The following is a 25,640-nucleotide window of genomic DNA, read 5'->3' as shown; positions in this document are numbered from 1 at the left end:
TTTTTTTTTTTTGTTTTTTTTTTGTTTTTTGTTTGTTTTTTGTTTTTGTTTTATAGTTTTAATAATAATAATATTCATATCATTAAATAGAAGTGGGAAGAAGTTTCAATTATAAATTATCAATGCAAGTTATATTACTAAATTACTATAAGCGTTAAGTGATTATTAGAATCTATGAAATCATTTGAATATGATTCAATTGGCTTTTGTAATTTGAGATGACCGTACATTTTATATAGAATATGTGAACTGATTATTACCTTATTACTTCAATTTTCGTAACCACTGGTAGTGATCTGATATAAGAAAAAGAAAAAAAAAATAAATAAAAAAATAAAAAATAATATAAAATAGAATCACGAAGAGCGAAGGAAAGCTTATGAAGACTATACAATAATTCTCGGCTGGATGGTTTATCACTTATATAAATGAATTTACGAGTTCGTTTCGTAATTTTTAGAATTGTAAGTTTCAGAATTTCGGCTCGAGCATTAATATAGTTTATAATGGCAAACCGACAGCGGTGTCGAATTAATAGGGTCAGGAATCATCACTGAGAGTATAAAGTGGATATTGTTTTAACACACTTCGTGGAAGCGATTCCTTATTGGAGATCCGCTAAGTATAAGAAAGTTGCCAGATATATATTATGAGAATTGTGATTATATTGTATATTTGTATCGCGTGAAAAAAAAAAAAAAAAAAAGTAATGCCAAAATAGAGGACGAACGTACGTAGTATTTTATATATAGTGAAACGCATTAAAAATTATTTTTGCATAACAATTTTGAATTGTATATCGTGGAAGCGCATAAAAAATTTATTCCTTCACGATTTGTTTTTATCGCAGTAAACTTTTATTGCTCAAACTGATTCTAAATCACTATATAAAAATATCTATATTTAATATTTATTAAATATAGAGCGTCTATTTATATATATATATATATATGTATGTATTAATACGTAATGTTTAGATAAATTTTGCAAATTGTATAACTTAGTAATGCAAGTTTTAATTATAAATATTTCTTTTGCTTTTTATTTACGTTGTGAAACTGACTGAAAGGTATATAATATTATGTTGAATTGGTTCAAATGCCAATGAAAAATATAAATTTTTGTTATTCGATTGTAAAGCAATATTGATCCATATGTTTTTAAAGTAAAAATGTATTTTCAACATGTTTATGAAAATGAATGCCGTTTAAGAATTGTTTAAGAACTTCGTCACTGTTAATCAACTTAAAAATAAATAAACTAAATAATTACAAATCTATTTAGCTACATAAAAGAACGTTTAAATATTAAAATATTATCTAATATGTTTAAATTAATTAATGAAGAAATAACGTGGATCGAAGATATAAGCAATGTCTTTAGTGACTCATTCAATCGTCATTTATTATGTCGCAATGTGATGCACAAATTTTCTTTAAAACCTTTTAACTTTCAATATACTAGTGAAAATAAGATATATTCAAATCCGTTTCATAGAGATTTTATTACTTATTCAAGATATTTGTCATTTGTGCAGAATAGCTTGTTAATGTTAAAAATCATTTCAATATATGGCACAGGATTATAATAAAATAAAACTTAAAGAACATTTTGCAAGGGCTTATACAAAATTTGAATAGATATCGGTCAAATCGAATAGATATCTGCGATTTATGCATATATTGTAGATAAATTTTAATGCATAAAATGTTTATATGCATTCGACTCGATTAACATAGATTGAAATGTTTTACGTAACAAAGATAATTTCTTATTTACTTTTTTATCATGCAATTTTCAAAATTAAATAAAATCAACTCGAGAATGATTTAAAAATATTAAATTACAAAATAATTTTTCAGTTATTGCAATACATTCTTTCGAATATATTTATTCTAAAGACATTAAAGCGTCGACAGATCTTCTTTCCGTATTTGAAATAATAACAATAACATAACAATAATGATAATAATAATAATAATAATAATGATAATTGTCGATTGATAGTAGTAGTAGTAGTGGTAGTAGTAGTGGTAGTAGTAGTGGTAGTGGTAGTGGTATTAGTAGTAGTAGTAGTAGTGGTAGTAGCAGTAGCAGTAGCAGTGGTAGTAGTAGTAGTGGTAGTGGTAGTGGTAGTGGTAGTGGTAGTGGTAGCGTTAGTGGTAGTGTTAGTGTTAGTGGTAGTAGTAGTAGTAGTGGTAGTGGTAGTGGTAGTTGTAGTAGTAGTAGTAGTAGTAGTATCGATTGCCAATCACTGCTTAGAGTGCGATGCAAATTGTCAAGATATTAATCGCAATTGACGCTATATCAAAATATAGGGATAATAATTGCACGAATAATTAATTAAAGTATGAAATTTATCTAACGTATGGAGCGTGGCTTTGTAGAAAACGAATGTAAACACGTCACACATACCATTGACAAGTAAGAGTACGGCAAAGCTAAAAGATTAAAAAAACGAAACGACAAATTGTATAAATTTGTCGTGAAATTTAGTGCCTGCGAAAGATAATCGTTCGCGCAATTAGTTGCAATATGCCAATTATCTTACAAAATAGATATAAACGCGTGGATAAATAAAAATAAAAATGATAATATAAGAGGAGAGTGTCGATCTCGAATGAACGATTGATTTAGTTTGAGAGGCAGGTTAGGTTGTCTTATTTTTAAATGGCAAAGGTAAATCGACTCGCGCTTAAAGAAATTTTTGTTCGTGCTGTCGCTCAACGCGCACGCCACTTTCCAAATGAATTATCCAAATTCCAAATCAATTTATTCTGCATTTGGGGCTTGATCGCCGAGTCCGCGATTTCTAAGGATTCGACATTGCAACTTTATGTATATCGCATATTATTCAAGGCTTCGCGTCGCTTCGAGGTGCCGCCATCACATTTAATTAGTCCGAGTCGATGACGATGCCCTCCCTGCCTTGATGAACAACAGATCAAGGGACGGACGCTGGCTGACGAAGTCTGGCGGCCATTTCCCGCCTTCATCTCCAATTCCCTATGGCTGCTTCACCGCAAACTCTCCACTCGATGATTTTATCAATAGATGAGCCTCACACGGCCAATCTTCGAAACTTACATAGATCGCAACTGATAGCGGTTGTCCAGTCCATTTATCCTCCGCCGGTTTTGAAGTGGGCGCGCGCGCGCGCGCGTTCAATGCGACGAATGCGATGCCAAATTGGAAGGGCCAATTAACGATAAAGTAGCCCGGCGGAATGGAAGTGGTAAATGCGACGGAGGTGGGGGAGAGGCGAGAATGCGAGCCGACGGATGGGGTTATAGAGCGAGGTCGGCGGATTTCTGCCTGAACGATTGGCGGTAGAGCCGGTGACGGCGACCGGCCGTCTTAACGTTTTTCTGCGACTTTGTGCGCGGGGGACTTGGCTAGGACGCCATCCCGCGGTGAAGAGACGAAGCTCGATTTGGTGCTTGGCGCACGACGGTCGGGGTGGCGGGTACACAGTGCGCGGGGTCAATAGGATTTGGCCGTCGGCGCACCTTTGGCTCGCGGCGGTCGCTTCGGCTCCAGGGTTTGGGTCTCGAGACCCCAAAGTCCCTACGGGTGGTTATTGGTTATCGGTCGTTGGGGTTACGCGCGCGTACCTCTGCCCGTGCGCCTCTGGCTGTGCGTATGCGCGCGCGAGTGCAGGTGCGAAACGCTTTAGTAGCTCGCGCCGCCGCCACATCCACGTCGCCGAAGATCGTCCTCTGGACGACCGAGTTGGTCAACAGCGCGCTTCGTACTCCGGGTGCACGGGGTACGAGCTAAGCCGGCACCATGTCGGACTTCCTGGACTCCGAAGCCGAAGAGAGTGAGGTTAGTGTTGGGGACGAGAGGCGTTCAACGCACTTCCCGACCCTCGTGCGACGACGTTCTTCGTACGCGCAAGGATGAACCGTCACGAACGATTTTGGAAGGGACGGTTCATCACTCGTACCTTGCGAATGTTCTGGCCTGCCAATTTTTTTCCTACCTTTTCTCTCTCTCTTTTTTTTTTAATTTTTAATTTTCTTTTTTTATTCTTTTTTTTTTTTTTTTTTTATTGAGAAAATGCCTCCACATACGTGAGCTTTTTTGCGACAATATTTTGAGCGTCGGCAGTCGTTAAGCGATGTCCATAGGATCGATGGGGGATGCTCAGGGAGGTGAAGCACTACTTATCCTCGTGTAAACTTTAAAAATAGACCATTCGTTAATAATTTGTATTCTTTGGCCTTCGAGATTAATATTCGGCGGACTGGGGGCGTTATTTTATAACGGATTCCTCGAGTTGAATGGGCAAATCGTCACGATAATTGTGAAAATATCGGTGATACCGTGGCCACAGTTTCAGGTCGATGTGTTATTGTGCCAAGAGTCACTTTTATTATTTGTAAACTCTGTTCATTTTCTTAATTTTGATTCGTCAATTACCTATGTTCTGTAGTAACAGATTAATGATATCTTACATATTAGGCTGCAACTTATTATTATTAACGAGGTAAGTAAGAACGAGCCTTAGTCCGATCAAAAGAAACCTCCGATTCCTTATGGTTTTAATATTGCTATATTTGTAGAAAGGCTAATGTCAATTGCCATTGCTTTTATCGAATGTTTGAGACCAAGTCGGTTGGAAGTGTAAAATTGGATGGGAATATTAATTTAAAGTATTAGAAATTTCAGTGTCCACTCTTTGTCAAACTAATATTATTGTCGTGTTTATTTTAGGATGAAATGCTCGATCGGAATAAAAAGAAAAAGCTGAAAAAGATTCATGCTTCGGAAAGCGAAGAAGAAGAGGGTAAATTGTTTTTTAAAATGTCATTCTTATAAAAATGTATCTATACGTATGTATGCGCGGCGATGTACATTGTTGATATGAATTCTTGCAGATGACGAGGAGAAATTAAGAGAAGAGCTAAAGGATTTAATCGACGATAATCCAATAGACGATGAGAGCGATGGAGAAGATAGCGACACTTCGCAAGGCTCTAAAAAACGTAAAAAAAGTGACGACGAAGACTTTGATGATCGATTGGACGACGAGGATTATGATGTTATCGAAGAAAATTTGGGTGTTAAAGTCGAAAGGGTTGGTTTTGCACAAAATTTGATTTCATCTTATAAAAGGTCAATCGTAACCAATAGTCGTTATTTCTGGTAGAAACGTTTCAAACGCTTGAAGAGAATAGAAGCGGAGGAGTCGGAAGAAGAGCAAGAGCAGGAGGTAGAAGAAGAGAGGGATGCTATCGCCAATGAATTATTTTCCAATGAATTAGGATCTGGCGATGTAAGTACCAAAAAATAAGTTTTTACTTTTTACCAATCCTTCTTTTGTATACGCTATTATTGTACTGTTTGTGCTTATTAATGCCAGGAAAGAGAGGCATTAGTAGTGGTATGTATGGACAGTTTATAATGATAATAATCGTGAATGATTCCGATTCTATGTAGTGAATTATCTGTCTCCTTAACACGTAGGAAGATGAACGTAGGAGCGAACGCAGTCAAAGACCCGCTGGTGAAGTCGAGCAATATGATGATGAAGGAAGCGACGAAGAATCCGACGCCGATGACTTCATTGTCGATGACGATGGGAGACCCATTGCAGAAAAGCGGAAAAAAAGAAGGCATATTTTCGCTGATTCGTACGTATCCAATACATTATTAAGCTAGTGATGTATTTTTAAGTGACAATTTTTTAAGAGACATTAATTCAATTATTCGTTTATTCATTATTTAGAGCACTTCAGGAGGCTCAAGATATTTTTGGAGTCGATTTCGATTATGATGAATTTGAAAAATATGGCGATGACTACGAGGAGGAGGAGGAAGAGGAAGAAGACGAATACGCGGACGATGAAATAGATACAGATAGGCCTAAGAAAACGAAAAAGGCTGCAAAAAAGAAGACTACGAAAAAGAGTATTTTTGAAATTTATGAACCGAGCGAGCTTAAACGCGGTCACTTTACCGATTTGGACAACGAGGTAATTTCTCAACTTATTGCTTGTATAATATAAGAGCTCGTTTATAAAATGTTAACTTACGACACAAGATCCATAAGATCCTTAGACTATGCTTATTATCTTGATCTGCCTTTGAATTTCCTGAAAAAAGGAATTTCCACAAAAGCCACAAGACTTGTCAATCTTCGTTGCTCTCATTGGTTGTAATATACGTTTCTTCAGATACGTACCACGGATATTCCGGAACGGATGCAGCTTCGCTCCGTACCGATATCCGCCGCCACGGAAGAGGAGCTAACCGCGGAGGCCCAATGGATTTACAATCAAGCTTTCGAGCGGAAAACCGTGTCGGTTCAAGATGCCCACTTGAACGAGGAAGCGAAGGAGCGTGCGAAAAAAGGCCCGCAAACGGTAACTAAAATCAAGAAAACCTTGGACTTTATGCGTAATCAGCATTTCGAGGTGCCCTTCATCTCCTTCTATCGAAAGGAATATGTTTTACCGGAGTTGAACATTAACGATCTGTGGAAGGTTTATAAATTCGACGCCAAGTGGTGTCAGTTACGCCAGCGTAAGGAGGCGCTGCTTAATCTCTTTAGGAAGATGAAGCGATATCAGGAGGATCATATTATGAAGGATCCGGACGCACCGTTGCCCGACAATATGAGGTTGATCGAGGAGGAAGACGTTAAGCAGCTGGAGAATGTACAAACGACCGAGGAGCTTAACGACTCGTACCACCATTTCATGCTGTACTATAACCAAGAGATACCGAAGATGCAGGAGATCGTACGCAAGCAAGAGAAGGAGAAGCGGCGCTTAGATAGAATTCAAAAGCACAAGCAGCTGATTGCCGAGGCGGAGGAGAATGGGGAGGAGCCACCATCCGAAGAAATCCTCGATGAGGAGGAGGAGGAGGAGCCCGAGGAAATACTTAAGCAAGCTGTTCGTACTGGGCCGTATTCGATTTGTCGTCGAGCGGGTCTGGAGAGTCTGTCGAAGAAGTTTGGTCTGCCACCCGAGCAATTTGCCAAGAATCTCAGTGAGGAGTATCAGATTTATGAGGTTGAGCAAGAACCAATGGAGCTCAATACCGTTGCTGCAGAGTACATTGGCGAAAAGTTCCAAACAGCCGAAGAGGTAATTTAAACTTTCATTTTTCATTAGCATTATGTTTATACTTGATTATTGCATGTATTAAAATGGACTTGCAATTATTATTACATTTAATTCGAATTTAAAAATTAACTGGCACTACAGATGCAAGTAAATAAAAACGTGCGTGTATAGTTTTATACGCTAAATCCTTGTAAATGAAACAGCTATATTTATTAAGAACAATACAATCATGAATGTTAATTTTCAATTTCATATTATTATTCATTGCTCTTTACTAGTTTATTATTATTATTTCATTTCAAACTTATAATGAGTTACGAAATCTATATGCAGTATTCGAATGATAAATTTATAAAATCATCGCAGGCTCGTTTGTTCTTATGTCTCATATTTTTTCTATCGTAGCTTATAAAACTTATACTGCATTTGCCAATTCGGAGAACATTTAATGAAAATATCATTGGTAATAACCATATATTCTTCGATTATCTTGTTTCCTTTGTTTGTAGGTGCTTAAAGCTGCCCAACTTATGGTGGCGATACAACTGGCAAGGGAGCCATTGGTTAGGGAATCGGTAAGGAGGATGTATAAGGAGAAAGCAAAGATCTCGGTGCGGCCAACGAAGAAAGGCATCAAACTTATAGATGAAAATCATCCAGTTTTCACGATGAAGTACCTCAAAGATAAGCCAGTTAGGGATCTCGTAGGAGATCAATTTTTAAAATTAGTAATAGCCCAGGACGATAAACTTATTACATTGTCATTCTCGGATCAGATTGAAGGGAATACCACGAATAACTATGTTGAACAAATGAAGCAGCTTTATTACAGGTACGAGCGCGAGATTCATGGATAATTCATACGTTTGTAGAAAAGATATTAGCTATAGCGATGCTTATTAAAATCGACGGGTTATACTTTGGCGCGAACTTTGGCTACCGTTGTTTATAGCTAATTATTTCATAATTAATCGGTTGCGCAGGGACGAGTTCAGCAAGAATGTGCAGGACTGGAATGCCTTGCGGGTTGGTAGCGTCGAGATGGCTCTTACGAAAATGGTTATCCCCGATCTCAAGAAGGAATTGTATTCCATTCTGCTGAACGAAGCCAAGGAGTGCGTGATGCGCTCTTGCGCCCGCAAGATGTACAACTGGATCAAAGTGATGCCTTATACCTGCGAGTTCCCTGACGAGGAAGACGAGGAGTGGGACACGAGCAAGGGCTTGCGAGTGATGGGTCTCGCCTACGTGTCCGACTTCTCCATAGCGTCGTTCGCGTGCATGGTGGCGCCGGACGGCGAGTGTACGGATTATTTGAAGCTGCCGCATCTCCTCAAGAGGAAGAACAGCTTCAGGGAGTCGGATAAAGCGTTGAAAGAGTCGGATCTTGTGGCCATGAAGAATTTCATAGCCACGAAAAAGCCCCACATTGTGGTGATAGGTGGAGAGTCGAGGGACGCTTTAATGATTAGCGAGGATATTAGGGAGTGCATTGCAGGACTCGTGACGGACGAGCAGTTTCCCAGCATACGCGTGGAAATCATGGAAAATGAATTGGCCGGCATTTATGCCAATAGCCACAAAGGTTAGTGAAACGCTCATTCTGTCTGTTTGGGTGGAACGACTGGGGAGTTCAAAATATTCAATAGCAACCAACCGCAACGTCTTTTTACCGTTAATTATACAATTATTAAACAATTCTTTGCTTTAAACGGCGTTGTTGAATCTCTCGAACGCCAAATTAACAATACGATGCAATTAACATAACGCGAGGACAAAAGCGTATCGTCAATCTCTCACTCGCTATGCTTAAAGATTGCGATTGAACCTGTCCAGGGTCCAATACACGCTTTAAAAAAAAAATAAATAAAAAAAAAAAAAAAAAAAAAAAAAAAAAAAAAAAAACTTCAAAATGTCATTAGGTGTCTCGGAATTCAGGGACTACCCGGAACTCCTGCGCCAGGCCATTTCGCTGGCTCGTCGCATACAGGATCCTCTCATCGAGTTCTCCCAACTGTGCAACGCCGACGAAGAGATACTTTGCCTGAAATTTCACAGTCTACAAGATCAACTAAATAAAGAGGATTTGCTTGAGAATCTCTATTTGGAATTCGTGAATCGCGTGAACGAGGTCGGCGTGGACTTCAACAAGGCTGTGCAACAGCCTTACTCCGGTAATCTCGTGCAATTTGTGTGTGGCTTGGGTCCACGTAAGGGCCAGTACCTGATAAAGACGCTAAAACAGACGAATCAGCGACTGGAAAATCGCACACAGGTGATGGATGAAAAATGAAAGATATTCCCATAGTTACCACTCTGTATGTGTGTGTGTGTGTGTGTGTGTGTGTGTGTATGTGTGTGTGTGTGTGTCTCATTTCTGCTTAGGCCATTAGGCGTGAAATCCGCGCTCCATTCAAACACAAGTTTATCGACAAATTTATCAATGTATAAATAATTTCGGCAACGGTTTTACTTACAGTTCGTAACGGCATGCCACATGGGCCCGAAGGTCTTCATAAACTGCGCGGGTTTCATGAAAATTGACACAAATAGTCTGGGTGACAGTACTGAAACGTACGTCGAGGTGCTCGACGGTTCGCGCGTACATCCCGAGACATACGAGTGGGCGAGAAAAATGGCAGTTGATGCATTGGAGTACGACGACGAGGATGCGAATCCCGCTGGTGCGTTGGAGGAGATTCTCGAGTCGCCGGAAAGGCTCAAAGATCTCGACCTGGACGCATTCGCAGAGGAATTGGAGAGACAGGGATTTGGCAACAAGTGCATCACTCTCTACGACATAAGATCGGAGCTTAATAGCAGGTGCTTTGGCTAAAAATAATTTTTATTTGCATGACATTATAGTCGGACATAATAGTCATTTGCGACATTATCAGCAGAATATTGTGCAACTTTAACTTGATTTGGATTAGGAGTTAATGGGAAGTTAAAGGGTCAGTGAGACCGTTGCTCCGAGATATATTGTTCAGCGAATATATTTCGTAGAAATGTATGAAAAACCATATGAGCGCAATATTATGCAAATATGATTTCGCTGATTACATGGACGCGTCGTACATTCTTATCTCAATAGCCATTTACGAGTTTCGTTGTATTTTAGATATAAGGACTTGCGTGTAACCTATCAACCTCCAACGCCTGAGAAGCTCTTCGACATCCTGACGAAGGAAACCCCGGAGACGTTTTACATTGGCAAGCTGCTCGAGGCAACGGTCGTCGGGATTACATATAGGAAACCCAAGGGCGAGCAACTGGATCAAGCGAATCCGGTGCGCAACGACGAGACGGGACTATGGCAATGTCCCTTCTGTCTGAAGAATGAATTCCCCGAGCTCTCGGAAGTATGGAATCACTTTGACGCGGGCGCCTGCCCTGGTAAGGCGACAGGCATCAGACTGCGCCTGGACAACGGCATATCCGGCTACATTCATATAAAGAATTTGTCGGACAAACACGTGGTGAATCCGGAGGAGAGAGTACGTATCGGCAATCGCATTCACTGTCGCATTATCAAAATCGAGGTCGACAGATTTAGCATCGAGGCCACCAGTAAGAGTAGTGACCTGGCTGATAAGAACCAGGAATGGAGGTAAATTGAATACACGTGACCGTAGTTATTAGACGTTTTATGAATAATTCATCTGGAGATTTATCACGTAAATTGGAAGCTTTGCTTGTCAATGATTTATTTATGTACATCAACGTCTGAAATATTCTTCTTTCCCCCCCCCCTCCCAAATACATTTGAAGAATAAAAGATTGCAAGCCAATGACTAATTACATGCGTGTATATTGCAATACAATGACAATAATAAATTAAAAAATTTGCCTTTATTGGCCTTTATTGCGTAATTAATGGTAAAATTGGTCGAAGAGATTGTATCAGAATTTTGTATATGTTAGGCCGCAGAAGGATCCTTATTACGATACGGAAATGGAATCCAAGGATAATTTGCTTGAAGAAGAAGCGAAGAAAGTTAAGCAACGCCAGATATACGTTACCCGTGTGATAATTCACCCGTCGTTTCGTAATATCACGTACGCCGATGCGGAAAAGCTAATGCAGACGATGCAGCAGGGCGAGGCCATAATTCGGCCCTCGAGCAAAGGTGACGATCATTTGACAGTGACGTGGAAGGTGACGGACGACGTGCATCAGCACATCGACGTTCGGGAAGAGGGTAAGGAGAATAAATACTCGCTCGGTCGTAGCTTATGGATCGGTAGCGAGGAATTCGAGGATCTCGATGAAATCATCGCCAGGCACATTAATCCTATGGCTGCATACACGTCCGAATTATTGGACTTTAAGTACTACAAAGCACAAATTATGGGCATGAAGGACAAAGCCGAGGATATACTCAAGGAGCAAAAGAAGGAAAACCCTGGTGGTATTCCATACATCGTTTCCGCATCCAAGGTAAAAGCCAATAATCCCTTCGGAATTGTTATTTCATTTTCATTACGCTGTCATTAATATTTATCGTTAATATTTCTAATTTATCTTTAAATCCTAACCATTGATATTTAATGTGATAATAAGCGTTGCTTTTTTTTTTTTAAATGCCAGTATGTTTGTCGAATGGTAGTAATAAAGAAAAGTTCATTGTCAATAAGCTGTCCGAGTCGAATTGCTAAATTGTCAAATTATAATCCATAAATGTAACAAGAATCGATATTTACTGTTTACAACAACAACAACAACAACAACAACAAACCAATCATAATTATTAATGAGCGCCACTTATTATTATGTCAAATATATATTATTCTGTTTTGTTTATTTTTTTTTTTGCTTTTTTTTTCCAATTTCAATTTTCATTTCCTTCAAATATACTACTTTATGATAAACATAACGAGCGATCTTATTATGCCATATATTTCTTCTTACAGAATTATCCTGGAAAATTTATGCTATCATATCTTCCTCGTACTAGATGCCGACACGAATATATTTCGGTCTCTCCAGATGGTTTTCGATTTAGAGGAAATAGTTTCCCGCGAGTTAACGATCTTTTCCGTTGGTTCAAGGAACACTTTAGAGATCCAATTCCAGGTCAAATTACCCCGAGCACACCTCGAGTGTACCATAATACACCGGGTATGAACATGAATGGTAAGCTGTTTTTGTTTTAAAAATTCCGAAACTTTCGAGGCTTTCGCGCATCCGTAAGACAGACATTCGTAATATTACTACGATATTCATCATTCGTTTTATGAAATTTTTTTTTTTTAACTTTCTAAATACCGGCCCGTTTCTCGACACTATTAATTATTATTAAAATCATGGATAGCACATTTTTTGCATTAAAACGAACGTTCGATCGAATAATTAATTCACACGCTTATTACGCCTGGACTTGCCACTCGTAATTCCCCATTATCATTGGTCTTGGCGCGATACTACTTCATTACCCTTGTAAGCAGCGTTTAATAGCTACATGGATAGGATGGTAGAGTGACGGGGAGGTTGGGAGGGAGTTAGGGAGGGCAGAGAGAATAGGAGAGTATTGTAATACAGAAATATCCGCAGGAATGAACCAGGAGGCCATTCAGCGTGTCGCCCAGAATCTTCCGCGACATATGCTGCACTCGCTGTCCCAGGTGGCGAATCAGACGCCTCACTATCCACAAACACCCGGGGCGGCGAGCACCGCCACCGGATACGGAGGAATGCACAACGCCTACGCCATCAATACACCTTACACACCATCGGGACAGACGCCATACATCACACCCTATCAGACGCCCGGTCAGCCGACGCCACGCTACGGCGAGCAGACGCCAACCGGACACCAGATGCCGGGTAATCAGTACACGACGAGTCAGAATGCAATGGACTGGAAGAAGGCGGCCGAAGCCTGGGCTAGGCAGACCGCCCCACGAGCGAGGTGAGTAGGCTTTTACATAATTCACTTTCTTATCTCGTTTTGGATTGCGGTAGTGTAACGAGTCAGCGTTCAAAAGGACGATGATGATCTTCTTGCATCGTCCACTTGGCAATATCAGTGTGCTTCGTGAAAGATGAAAAGTACGAGATGGGAGGGAGGACTAGCGTCGCTAAAGTATACGCATTTGCGCGTGCGTGCGTGTATATATATATATATATATATATATATATATATATAAGAGATTAATCGTTGAAGGTAGACGTGGGTGTTAATGTAAAAAATAATTAATTAATAGGCATAATGAAAATGATGAAAAACGCGAATATCTCATTGTCAATTGTTGTCATTGCTGTATTAAAGGTTTACAAAAATAAAAGTTTTACTTTTATGCAGCTGTCGGTTAGAAAAAAATATCATAAATAATAATAATAATTAATGTGTAATCATTGTAATGCGTGTTTACAAAGCATATTTACAACAATAGTAAGAATGGTAACATTTTTGCTCATTTCGAGAAAATATTGCATATTCGCGTAAAATTCGCGTAAAATTCTCTTTAACTCGTATACGTACGGGAGAGGAAATGTAATGAATTTTATTTCCTCAATGGCTTTTTTTCTGAAATATCTTAATAACGTATGGAGTTTTATTATTATTATTATTATTATTATTATTATTATTATTATTAAATGCATAATCAATATTAGAAGAATTTCGAATGAATAAATTCTGTAATAGTGCATTCTGATTTGATCGATCTTCATATTTTTCCTTGGGCCGATATTAAAAAAAAAAAAAAAAAAAAACCAATATGCACCGTGAAAATGTTATGCTCAAACGAGAGTTGCGTTAAAGCATTAATAAGTATTTAACGAATTGACAATTTCGGATTGCGGACGACAAAGAAAAGAATAAGCGCGTGTTTTCGAGGTTTTCGTGTTTGGTAAAAGAACGTTTGTGCACATTTCAGCGGCAGCCAAGGTACTCCAAGATACAAGCAGCCTTATAAATCACCAAGGGGAACGCCACATACAAATTCCAGCCCGAGAAGTATGTCTTTGAGCGGAGATGGAACTCCACTGTATGACGAGAGCTAATAATTTTTTGTAATTAGTGGATTAATGTATTTATGTATATGACGTTATTATACTTAGTTAAGGATTCGTAGCTTGCATAAGAAAATTTTTACTCTTACTGTAAAATATATATACTTATGCATATATAGTTACGAATTGTTTTACTTCACTCCGTAGAAAATTTAATTGAATTTTCTGTTTTCATGTAAGATGATTTTCGAAGGGTAATTTTTCACTACTCGCTGTGAATTCACATGGAAAGAATAAATTTTTATTATTTGTACATTGTTCGTTTATTTTGAGCAGTATGAATAATTTACCTCAATTTTGCTGTAGTAGTGTGAGTGTACAGTTTATGTAAAATCGCGTAGGGCGGTAGTGTATGCGTAGAAATTGGGAAAAAAAAATTAGAATTGGCCGTGTGAATCCGTTAGATCGAAAGATTAATATTGTTTTAAAAGGAGAGAAAATTTTTATTTCCCTTGAAACACAACTGCTTACTGGATATATGAATGTACATAAGCATGCGCAACACGCCTATACTCACGTGCGCATGTATATACGGCATAAATAAATTATCTCATTGTTGTAACGTACGAAATGTTGCGTAAATTTAATTAAATTCAATTAATTCGACACAGTGATAAAGCACAAGAATTGGAATTTAGTTCCACTCGATAACTGCCGATTGCCATGTAATTAATTCACCTTATCGAAACGCAAATAATTATTATCTAACAAATAAATATACAATTTTTACAAGTCTTTATAAATATATATATAAAATAGTATTTCATTTATTGATATCAGTCGATTGTTAATATAAATCCAATAAAATAAATTATATTATTTAATTATTTAAATAAATCTAATAAGTTGATTGATGCTCGATTCATCTTATAGAAGCTAAATCGTCCGACAATACATCGACGTATTCTCCCTTATCGTATGTCCAAGCTAGTTTCATAGTGTTGTTCGTTGAAGTTCTTGTTCTCCTTAAATCAAATCAATGCCACCGAATTAATTATTGTCATGAACAAATGTATTAATTAATTATATAATTCTTACATATTGTAATTCGTTTCGGCTTTTTGAGGATGCTGTTTGTTACAATGGCTTCGTAAATTTTTTCTGCGATTCATTGGTACGGTAAAATTTACCTAACATGTTTTTAATTATACATTAAATATACGTTAATTTTCATTATAAAAAACAAGTCAATACTTTACAGTGTATGGTATGAATTCTTCATCCTCTGAAGCATCCTCAACATCGGTACTCGAGGACGTTTTGTCAATTTTATTCCTCTTTACTATCTTTCTTTTTCTTGATTTAATACGTGACTCGTTTCCTAATTTTAAACGCTTTTTAGGACTTTCATTCATTTTTTCATTCGTCTTTTTCTTGCTATTGGGCTTTAACAAAAACGTAAAAAATGGTAATATAAATTTCAGTCTTGAAAATAGCCAATTTCTCTCTACAAATTTATAAATTTAGCTTTTTTAATAATAAAGATACATGAAATCAAGTGATTCTTTTTATGCTTATAATTTATATAATTATTTATGAAAAGGATTTTATTTCACTATTTTTTCTTTCGCACTTTCTATCTAATAATAATAATAATAATAATATATATATATATATATATTTATTTATTTATTTATTTATTTAATTATCTCACCATGGATTTTTTATGTACAATTTTTGACGATAATGAACTTTCAATCGTATTTCCTCGATTATAAACCGTGTCGAAATTCTTTGTTGTTATTCGTTCACCTAAAATAAAAATTACACACCTATGTATTAACTGCTTCTCTTGATTAAATAATTTACTAAATAATTATATACCCTGCCAATAATTCAGAGGTGGTATAAGTGGTCGACCGCGCGAACTCGTTGGTACTTTTAAGACACCAACCGATAGATCGCTCAACTTTGATTTATCAGTCGTTTTCTTAAATACTGAAAAGATTTAGTTAATACAAGCTTAATTGAGTAATTAACTTAACCGCGTATAAACAATTACATGTGATTGGGTATTATTAAAACAAATTGAGCACTTGAATATTTCTACCTGTTTTTAAGTTAGTCCATTCTTGGCAAAATTCATCGATTTTCGAAGGACAGCCTTGTAAGCATAATTTTAGTAATTCTTTCGGTACAACTAAAAATAAATAAATAACCAGTTATAAATTAATCATCAATAAGAATACTAACGAAACATTTTTATTACGATTTTTATTGGCAAGATCGCCGACTAGCATAAAATAATCGTTATTGACAGTTTCAACGAGTTTCAATGAATGTCTAGTAAGTATTGAATCGGTGACAAATTTTCTGTTGAGCACATGACCAGCTTCGCTGTAAATCATTCAAATCAACAATTTAAATACATAAGTATTGTATACGTCGCCTACAGTATAATAATACTTCGATAATAAATACTTTAATAATTTTCCTTCAAATGTTAAATGGCATTGATTTATTCTTGCGCTATCTTGCACAACACAAGGTGTCCAAGATGCTAACAATTTTGGATTTTGTTTCGATCCAAATGGCTCGTTCCTCGCTATTTTATTATTTGAGGACATTTTTTTTTCCTCGCAAGACAACAATACAACGGGTTCTCTGTGTCCAATTTCTTGACTTTCGATCGATACTATCTTAAATTTTTTATTTTTCACTTTATCTCCTTTTTCTACATGATCCGAATAACAATTTTTACTTTGATTTTTAGAATGCTTTGCTCCACACTGTAAAGTAACAATTTTCTTCTTAAATAATTATTCTTTTCCTCGATTAATAAATAAATACCTTACCTGATGTTCTTCATTTTCAAAAGCTTCCGACTCGCGTTCCAAAAAATTGCCTTGCAATGATTTTTCATTCAATTTATTGTCATTTTTATTATCTTTACTACCATCGTTACTAATTTTATTAAAATTCGATGCCTAATAGGAATGAAATTAAAGCAGATTAGATTAAACAATAATATTATTCATATTTAAGATTTATAAATAATTTCAATCGATAGTTTTATTGTCTTACTTGTTTCTTATTATGAGTTTCAGCATTAATAATCTCAATATCGTTAATAGATTTTGCAGTGACTCTCGAATCCACTAATTTTATATTATATTTAATTTTATCCGAATGCGCAATGACTGGCCTCGGTGCTTTGTTTGGAAAAGATGTGGCACAGTTGTTTTCATTCGCAGAAATATTAGCTAAATAAATTTTATATATTTATATATACAATATATACGCGTATACATAGACAATAAACAAATTTGCCGATTCCAATCTAAATGAGCGAAGTAAAATTGTTCTTACCTTCTTCGACGTCATATTGTTTATTGCATTGCTGTTCTGTATTGTTATATGCTAAAAGGGGAGATGACTTTGTTTTACGAGTTTGTTCACGATTATAATTACATCTAGATACATCAATGTCCGAATCGTTATGATATTGAGACTTATAATTCTTATTACATTCAATTTGCTCTTGAAATTGTTTCATTTTCGTAGTATTTCTATTTCTCTTACGGCTTCGAATATCTTTGTAGGACTCGGATTGCCGAATTTTAGATTGAAGGACGCGATTCCAATTTACTTTTGGAATACCCATGTAGATATCGCTATTTGATGATTTGTTGGCAGTATCGTCGGATTCCGAACAGTTCGATGTCACATTATCATCTGGTTTCTCGGAATATTTCATCACTTCCTTCGGCTTTACGCATTCGTTGTAATTTTGAATATTAAATTGGCTCAGTAGTCTTGTTTCTTGTGCTTCCGTAAATGATATTGTTTTATTGCAATTCTGACAATCCTGTACCCGAGTTTTTGACGATAATATATCAGTTTGCTTATCATTTGCATCACAGTCGTTACTCGGTGTATATGATAAAATATACCGGAGACAATCGATAAAACCAATAAATTTGTCTAGGTATTGTGGAGGGCAATTTTTATCTCCGAGATTTGAAAGGATAATTCTTAGCTTATCCTCTCGTATTATTTCATATAGATAACTTGTATTTTTTAAATTTGAATTAGAGCAATTTGAAGTGGTGCAATGAGTACATTTTCTATTATTATTTGTAGCACATTCAGCATTGCTTGTACTGATATCTCGAACTTCGGACGAATGACCAGAATCGTCTACTCTTTTATTCGTATTATGAATTTTCGGTGATGTACAATCAACACTTTCTTTCCTCGAAAGTTCTAAATTTGTTTTATTTGTTTGATGTTCTCTTGCATTTGGCTTTGCACGATTCTCTAATGAAGTATCGTTTTTCGACGTAGCGTTTGAAAAATTTGTCTGTTTATTATGCGATATTTGTTTAAAATATGTAAAATCTGTGACTTCGCTATTTAAATCGTCATCGCTATCGGTCACGTGTCTCGGCCATCTAAAGGTTATCGGTGACCCTTCGCTTATAAACTTCCTCCATAATTGATAGACATTTTCCCAATCATCCGGGAATCCATTGTAAAATTTTCCACGAATATAATCTGGTAGCTCTATTGGAAAGAAAAATAATGGTAAATTTCATTATGTTTATCATACTTTTTTCAGAATACAGGTTTTCAAAATTCACTTACCGCGTCTATTATCAACTAAATTGCCATTCAATATGTAAATATGTTTATATAAAGATCGCACTTTAGTGCACGAAAATCTTTGAACGACAGGTTTGCTACGACCAATTCTACCACTGAAAAATAAACAATCGCATCGTTACACGAATGAAAGCATAATTTTAAATGTGCTCGCTAATACTATACCAGTCCAGAGTCCCTTTTATAATTAATTCTCCTCGATCGTTTAAAATTACTCGCCAATCAACAAAATTTCTATAACCCTTATGATCGTTAATTTCAGATGTTGTGGAAAAGCTAATATCCTGTAAATTTGCAGAAGAATTTATAATGCTTTCGGAAGAACTATAACTTTTGTTATCTAATTCTGGATTTTTACACTGCTTATCTTGGGCATTGGATTTTGAATTCATTACAAGAGGTAGGTTTTTGTCATTGGAATTTACGGGTTTATATAAAACAGGCGGTGGCATAATAGCTCGATCCTTGTCAAAACCATGCACCGGATACTTCTTAACGCTCGACGTAGCCATTGGTTTTCGTTCGGCGCAGGTACTTTTTAATATTCTACGTAAATTTAGACTAGAAGATACTACGTCGCTCCCAGCTTTCGAAGTCTGATAATGCGGCCCCTCGTTCGCTGAGCTCGTCGTATCAAAACCATCTGGGTGTATGCTAGAAGTGCTAGGCCAAGTTGGTGACAGACAATACTTTCCTTCTTGCACTTTCATAAGCTCCAATTGCTTAACAAATGCAAGTTTTAGGTTACGTTCGAGTCTTTTATAACGCTCCTCTTGCTTAAAATCCCCAAATTTTATCTGAAAATTTAATACGACAAAGTTCGCTTATGCATTTACACATCAATCGACAAGTTTCAATATTATCATAATCACTTCCATTGCAATAAAACGATTCGTTTATTTACCACTACTAATTACGTACCAAAATCTATAACAGAATCCTAACTTTTCAATACTTAATTTGGATCTTAATATAAAAATGTGGCCTACCGACTTTACATCGAATTTTCAATAATTTCTTATCAAATTTTTGTCCATGTTTGAACAATGTTTAATTTAATCAGTTGACCAAAAATGTACTTTGTTTTGTTTTCGGTAGGCACAGCAAATATCAAAAATACAAAACACTCGTTCCGAAATCATTGCTCCTATTTCCCAAAATTACCAAACTACCCGTAATGCCAATACATGGCGATAGCAAAACTTACGCTCGACGAATTATCCATCGCGGCATTCAGTAGTCTTGTGACCTGCAAACAAATTCGTTACAAAACTGTTTGTCATTTAAAATTTTTCACCCGACAGCGCGCACAGTTGCATTTTGCGCGTAAATGTTAGTCCTCTGCCTCGACCAATGCTACCAATATTAAAAGTCGAGTGTAAGCGTCCGTCCCCTTTCGCCAACCTTCCGGCAACGGAGCTTCGAACTCAACTCATTGGCGCCTACAGCATTCAATGTGTAATGTGAAATGAACCCGCGCACTTGCGCTCACGTACACTGCCTATGCACTTGCCTATCAATGATAATGACCGATAATGCAGAGAATTCATAACGACGTCACTCTAATTATCCACGTTTTGTCGCCCGTTTTAACATACAACATCGCAAGCATAGTTAGCTACTTCTCATCCTATCTCCGGATGTATTTGTCATTGGGTTTGACGGGGCATCGAATTACGTGTTTATTACTGCGCCTTGAAAAATACCTTTCTCTTCTTTCATTGTTTTATTGTAAATCTAAGACAGATGGAGCATGGAAGTGAGATCGTTGAGATTGTAAAACACGAGACGCGAGTTCGTGATACACACGACTGTGGATACCAACCTCGCATGCCAGCATATGACTCGAAGTCAAGATGGCGGCGGCGGCGGCGGCGGCGGCCTGAGGAGGACAGGGGATACTACGCGTCGCGCTCGATTATATTACGTTGCTAAGTCGGTCGTGTTACTTCCGATCTTGCGTTCTCATCTGTGCGATCGATCGCACTCTTAAAAAAAAACTTCAAAACGCCCTAAGAAAGCGCAAACCCGAGACGTCGCGGCAAGTATTATTAATAATCTCCGCGCATTTCTACGTCACCGACCGGCTTCGTTATACAATATTCGCCATCACCTCGTCATTGTCTTTCGTTGGCCGTCATTCCATTCATCCTCGGAAGCCTCTTTAACGTATATTCTTTCAAATGTCCGTTCCTACATTCCTCGATATCATTTCCAATGGTAATGAGCATCGAGACGTATAATTCTACGAATGGCTGCTTGTGATTAAATTAAATAAAACGTCAAATCGTCAGTCTAACACGATAAAGGATATCGCGTAACGGACTCCCGTGCTTCAACCCCTTTCCCTCCCATCCCCCTCACCCCCCACCCCCCACCCTGTATGCAAAAAGAGGATAAAAGTTGTGTAATAATAATAATAACCAACGGAAATATGGTTATGGAGTATTTCAAAATGCTCATATGAAAAAGTAGTGATTGAGCGATAAAATGGAAAGTTATTTTATCGACGTAAGCACCCATCGAGCCTCCAACAATATATATATTTTATACGCTTGGCGCCTGTTGATTTATCTTCCAAATTATTGTCCCTTCTACATCCCCTTATTACACTAATTGTTTAAAGCAATTATTCATTTCTTTATTTATTTATAGATCTTATTTAAAAAAAATTTCCTATGTCTACCGAATAATCTTGAATTTGATTTATCAATCGAATACGACGATCGGCTCCCTATCTTAACGATGTAGACCAACGAAAATATAAAATCAAGCGGATAATATTCGTTTAACAGTCGATAAAATAACAATGTCATTGTGCCTGAATAAAACGTATGTGCAATAATGCATAGAAAGTGATTAATTTAATTTTTTTTGCATTTAAAAACAAGAGAAAATTAATTGACTAATTAAAGCATTCTTTTCGTATAATTTCAATAAAACATTGCATACTACATCAATTGAATTATTTAACTAAATTATATACAACACTTTACGTCCATAAGTAACCATTTGGTAAAAGAGCATGAAACAAGAGTGAAAAAGCATCATTTTATTAATCAGACTGATTACGATAGAATAAGCTGGAAGAATCGAATGTGTTAAACAGGATTGAATTAAACGAAATAAAAAGCTTAATACTTCTCATTCGTACAGATTTATTTACAGTACAGAGATAATTGTTCAATATATATTTGCTTTATTTACAACATATACCGCCTTTTTGTACTTGATTTCATAAATCAGGTGTTACAACTGCTGATTCTCTCAGACGTCGAATGAAAATAAAAACCAACTCCATAATATATCCAAACGTAATGCAAATGATACGCTATTTGCATACATACACATGCGTAGGATATAATTTGCCAGTTAATTATGCATTACTGCGATTGACAAAATATTATGTGCGTATTTCAAAGTTGCTGAAATGTTTATAAATATATGTGTACATACATGCGCATATACCATATTTATTTTGTGCACCGGATACTCTTCTCAATTTAGAAAGAAAAAAAAATATATATTTTTTTTCTTCATATTTTATCATTTCTGCAAAATTTAACGCAGTTTTGTATCATCACTTCGTTTTTTATACATAAATTTCTTCAGTTTTGTTTCGGGAAACGTAAATATGTCGTTAAACAATTACGTTTACTGTTTTAATTCGAGCAATCGCCACTTTTATTAAAGTTCTAGTAATTTACATACATTACAATATTTCAATGGTATTTTACAATTTAAAAATAATATCTGTCATTAAAATGGAAGTACCATTTGTCGTACGGTAGCAATTGATTTTCAGTACTTTATATGCAAATAAAAACTGTAAACGTAATTTGTATCGAAAATAAAAAAAAAAAACAAAAAAACAATACTATCGCTTATGTAGTGACACGGCATTTATCTTATCTTTATTGATATTTAAGTTATAAGAAGAATTATTATTACTATTACCGAAAGAGTACGATCACCGAGGCAGTGAATATCGAGACAAAAATTATAATGAAGCTACTTTGAGTGATCCTGTTCATTTGATCCTGTTCATTTTTAAATATAAGTAACGATATTATGTAAACAAAAAAAAAAAAAAAAAAAAAAAAAAAATTTTTTAAAAAAAAAAAAAAAAAAAAAAAAAAAAAATGCTTAGACTAGAAAGAGCCCGATCAAATTCAGTCGTTAACATGTTAATTAACACCACGAATGATGAATAAATAAATAAATAAATAAAAATATATATTTGTTAAGCCATATCATCATTATATAAACTCTTATATCAAATGTATAAAATATATCAACAATTTATGCATAGACAAAATATTTATGTTTAATTATAGCTTCTCTCGCTCTTAATCCTTTTACCTTTAATCAATTTCGGAGTATTATTAGCCTTTAAGATTGTATTGCATTCTTTGATAGTTTAATTATTAATGAATTATAATAGTCATTGCCATTACTCTTAAGTTTTCATAACAATGCAAATGGAATAAAAAACTCATTTGTTAAATGATGTGGTAATTTTTATCAATGAAGCTTATAATATAATAAAAATTTTGATTCATAGTCATGAAAATGTTTTGCACTCTATACCATTAACATATACTTCGTCATACTTATTCGTTAATTTAGAGTCCATTCTTAACAATAATCATCAAATCATCTTATATATCTATTCTCATTTAAATCTCTAAAATATATTTCGAATTTCTATAAATAGTTTATATGACAATATACACAAAAAAAAAAAACCAAGCAATAAATATCATTATTAAAATTAATATTTAATTTAATAATTTTATTATAGTGTTGGAATGAGACAAACGAATAGTGTTATAATAATTAAATTTCCTTTACCGTTAATACGTATAATTATTAAATTATTGTAAAAGAATTTGTTATTAATAATCATTCATATTATGACATTTTAAACATCTACAATTCTGCAAATGCTTATTTAAAATTTATACATAAATTGTTACTACTATAAATATAATTACGAAAATCCATTTTTAAATGGAAAATACAATTTACAAAAAAATCATGCTTTTAAAATTGTACAATTATTTATTTAATATCGGGCTTGAAATTGTAGATACATGCTATTGTTTTATACTTCCCTTAAACGCAGATATTGAAAATATAAAATTGTAATACTTGGATAATAAAGGAAATACTTAGATAATTGAGAATGGTGAAGTTAACGGCATTAATCATTTCTCATAATGTGTCAAAAATATTCGTTCGCTCATTATTTCATATTGTTTTTAGAAAATATGCGAACAATGTAGTGCGCTTTAATTCAATATATTTTCAAGTAATTTTTCATCTCATTATTGATTTCTCGAATTTGACAATAAATTTACAATAAATGTTCTACTCTACTGTGAATTTAGTTTAAAATGTACTAAAGTAGAAAGAATGAAAAATCGTGAGAGCGAAATCTTTTCACTATTTATTATATTTATTAATTACTTCCTTTATTATCTACGTATCGATTTTCAGCAAAAATACAAGAAAATTTTTATATATATATCATCATCATCATCATCATCATCATCATCATCATCATCATCAGCCCTTTATTGTAATTGAACATATGAACTTGAAGGATAGAATGCAAAAGTATTTCTGTAGTATAAGACTATATTTAGCATTATTGCCTAAACAATAATTTTAGATAATGAATCTGTTCCAGTCGTAAAATTATTGATCACAACTCAACTATTTTTCACATAGCAGTATAAAAGACAATAACTACGCAATCAAAATTATAAAATAAAATTAATTTCCAACGTTTCATTCAAGCTTTTCTCTCATTTGAAACTGCATGAAACCACTCGGAAAATGCTGCCTCTATCTGTCGTTGTTCTACTTTGTTCTGTCGTCACAATAATATTCTCTCTCTCTCTCTCTCTCTCTCTCTCTCTCTCCCTCCCTCTGGTCAAGAGGTCACCGCGCGCGATTCTAATCTCATTAAAGATCCGTAAAAGCTCTTGTTTTAAAAGGAAAAGAGGCGATCGCTTCGAATAGAGCAAACATTGACTTTGTTCTTACGAATCATAATTAATTGTTCTCGGCGGTCGCTCGATACTACGTTCACGACATACTTACATTGACGTTAAGAGAGGGATAAGCGAAAGGCAGAAAAGGACATAGAGAATACAAATTTCTATTGCTCCTAGAGGTGCGGCACGAGCCACATAGGGAAGGAGAAATGCGGACATTGGCTCCTCTCATCATCGACGAGGCACGAGGTTGTGGCTCTTGGCAATACCTCGGCACCGCGGCTCCAAGTCAGACTATGCTGGTAGGATCGACGAGGGGTTCCTGTACGTCCACTTGTGGACCTACGACAGCAGTGCTAGAAAAGTAGTGACAAGAGACATATGATTAATCGGAATTGAAACCGTGTGGCCTTACGTCGAGTCTCTTACAATGGTCGTCTTCACGAAAAAAATTATGTAAATTTACAGTTTTCTTTTTTCTTATTCATTTTTTTTTTTTTTTTTTTTTTTTTTTTTTTTTTTTTTTTTTTTTTTTATTATTTTTTATGAGCTTGCATCGAATGTCAATCCCTACATTGTTGTATTTTTATATTAATTAGATGGTTAGTATTTAGAAATGATAAGACAAGTTATAAGCCGACTCTGATTATGTGAAGGAAGCAAGAATTTACTATATGTAAAAGTTAACAGTTATGTTTATTACGAAAAAATTAAGAACAGAAAAATAAATATATAAATAAATAAGTTACTTAGTTACTTAGATAATTAGAGTTAAGTAATTCAAAAAAATTAATCTACAGTACTTGTAAAGTTTATACTTTATATGTAATTCATAATTCCATTATAGTGTTAATATAAATAATTATTGATAAACGATGCTCTCTATCTCTCTCTCTCTCTCTCTCTCTCTCTCTCTCTCTCTCTTTATCTATC

General features: G+C 35.5%; 3 protein-coding genes across 6 annotated transcripts in view; 1 reads left to right on the top strand and 2 right to left on the bottom strand.

Moving 5' to 3' along the window:
• The first annotated feature begins 3,538 nt into the window (after positions 1-3,538).
• LOC105363488 (transcription elongation factor SPT6) lies at positions 3,539-14,375 on the top strand. Its single transcript, XM_011501207.1, has 16 exons — positions 3,539-3,828; positions 4,720-4,792; positions 4,884-5,083; positions 5,156-5,281; positions 5,473-5,639; positions 5,735-5,981; positions 6,183-7,100; positions 7,589-7,911; positions 8,063-8,664; positions 9,002-9,354; positions 9,559-9,902; positions 10,201-10,689; positions 11,004-11,520; positions 11,994-12,216; positions 12,634-12,991; positions 13,962-14,375. The coding sequence occupies exons 1-16, from the start codon at positions 3,790-3,792 to the stop codon at positions 14,086-14,088; spliced, it is 5,106 nt and encodes a 1,701-aa protein (XP_011499509.1). The 5' UTR covers positions 3,539-3,789; the 3' UTR covers positions 14,089-14,375.
• A 507-nt stretch (positions 14,376-14,882) lies between these two features.
• Positions 14,883-20,044, bottom strand: LOC105363555 (uncharacterized). Its single transcript, XM_011501286.1, has 14 exons — positions 19,910-20,044; positions 18,868-19,499; positions 18,685-18,797; positions 17,407-18,603; positions 17,122-17,300; positions 16,893-17,024; positions 16,519-16,826; positions 16,307-16,434; positions 16,148-16,237; positions 15,922-16,035; positions 15,758-15,849; positions 15,297-15,482; positions 15,136-15,227; positions 14,883-15,062 (listed from the first exon to the last, which is right to left on the bottom strand). The coding sequence occupies exons 1-14, from the start codon at positions 19,925-19,927 to the stop codon at positions 14,960-14,962; spliced, it is 3,384 nt and encodes a 1,127-aa protein (XP_011499588.1). The 5' UTR covers positions 19,928-20,044; the 3' UTR covers positions 14,883-14,959.
• A 4,286-nt stretch (positions 20,045-24,330) lies between these two features.
• Positions 24,331-25,640, bottom strand: part of LOC105363487 (palmitoyltransferase ZDHHC2) — a 17,098-nt gene continuing 15,788 nt past the window's right edge. For 3 of the 4 annotated variants that reach the window (XM_011501202.1, XM_011501204.1, XM_011501206.1), the window contains one exon: positions 24,331-25,063. In XM_011501202.1, the coding sequence (XP_011499504.1) occupies positions 24,997-25,063 (67 nt within the window). In that variant the 3' untranslated portion in view covers positions 24,331-24,996. The remainder of the gene's footprint in view (positions 25,064-25,640) is intronic. The other variant, XM_011501203.1, reaches the window with a different exon arrangement.

The sequence above is a fragment of the Ceratosolen solmsi genome, unplaced genomic scaffold (assembly GCF_000503995.2).
Source record: "Ceratosolen solmsi marchali unplaced genomic scaffold, CerSol_1.0 scaffold57, whole genome shotgun sequence".
NCBI lineage: Eukaryota > Metazoa > Arthropoda > Insecta > Hymenoptera > Agaonidae > Ceratosolen > Ceratosolen solmsi.
This window is presented reverse-complemented; position numbering and strand designations above follow the sequence as displayed.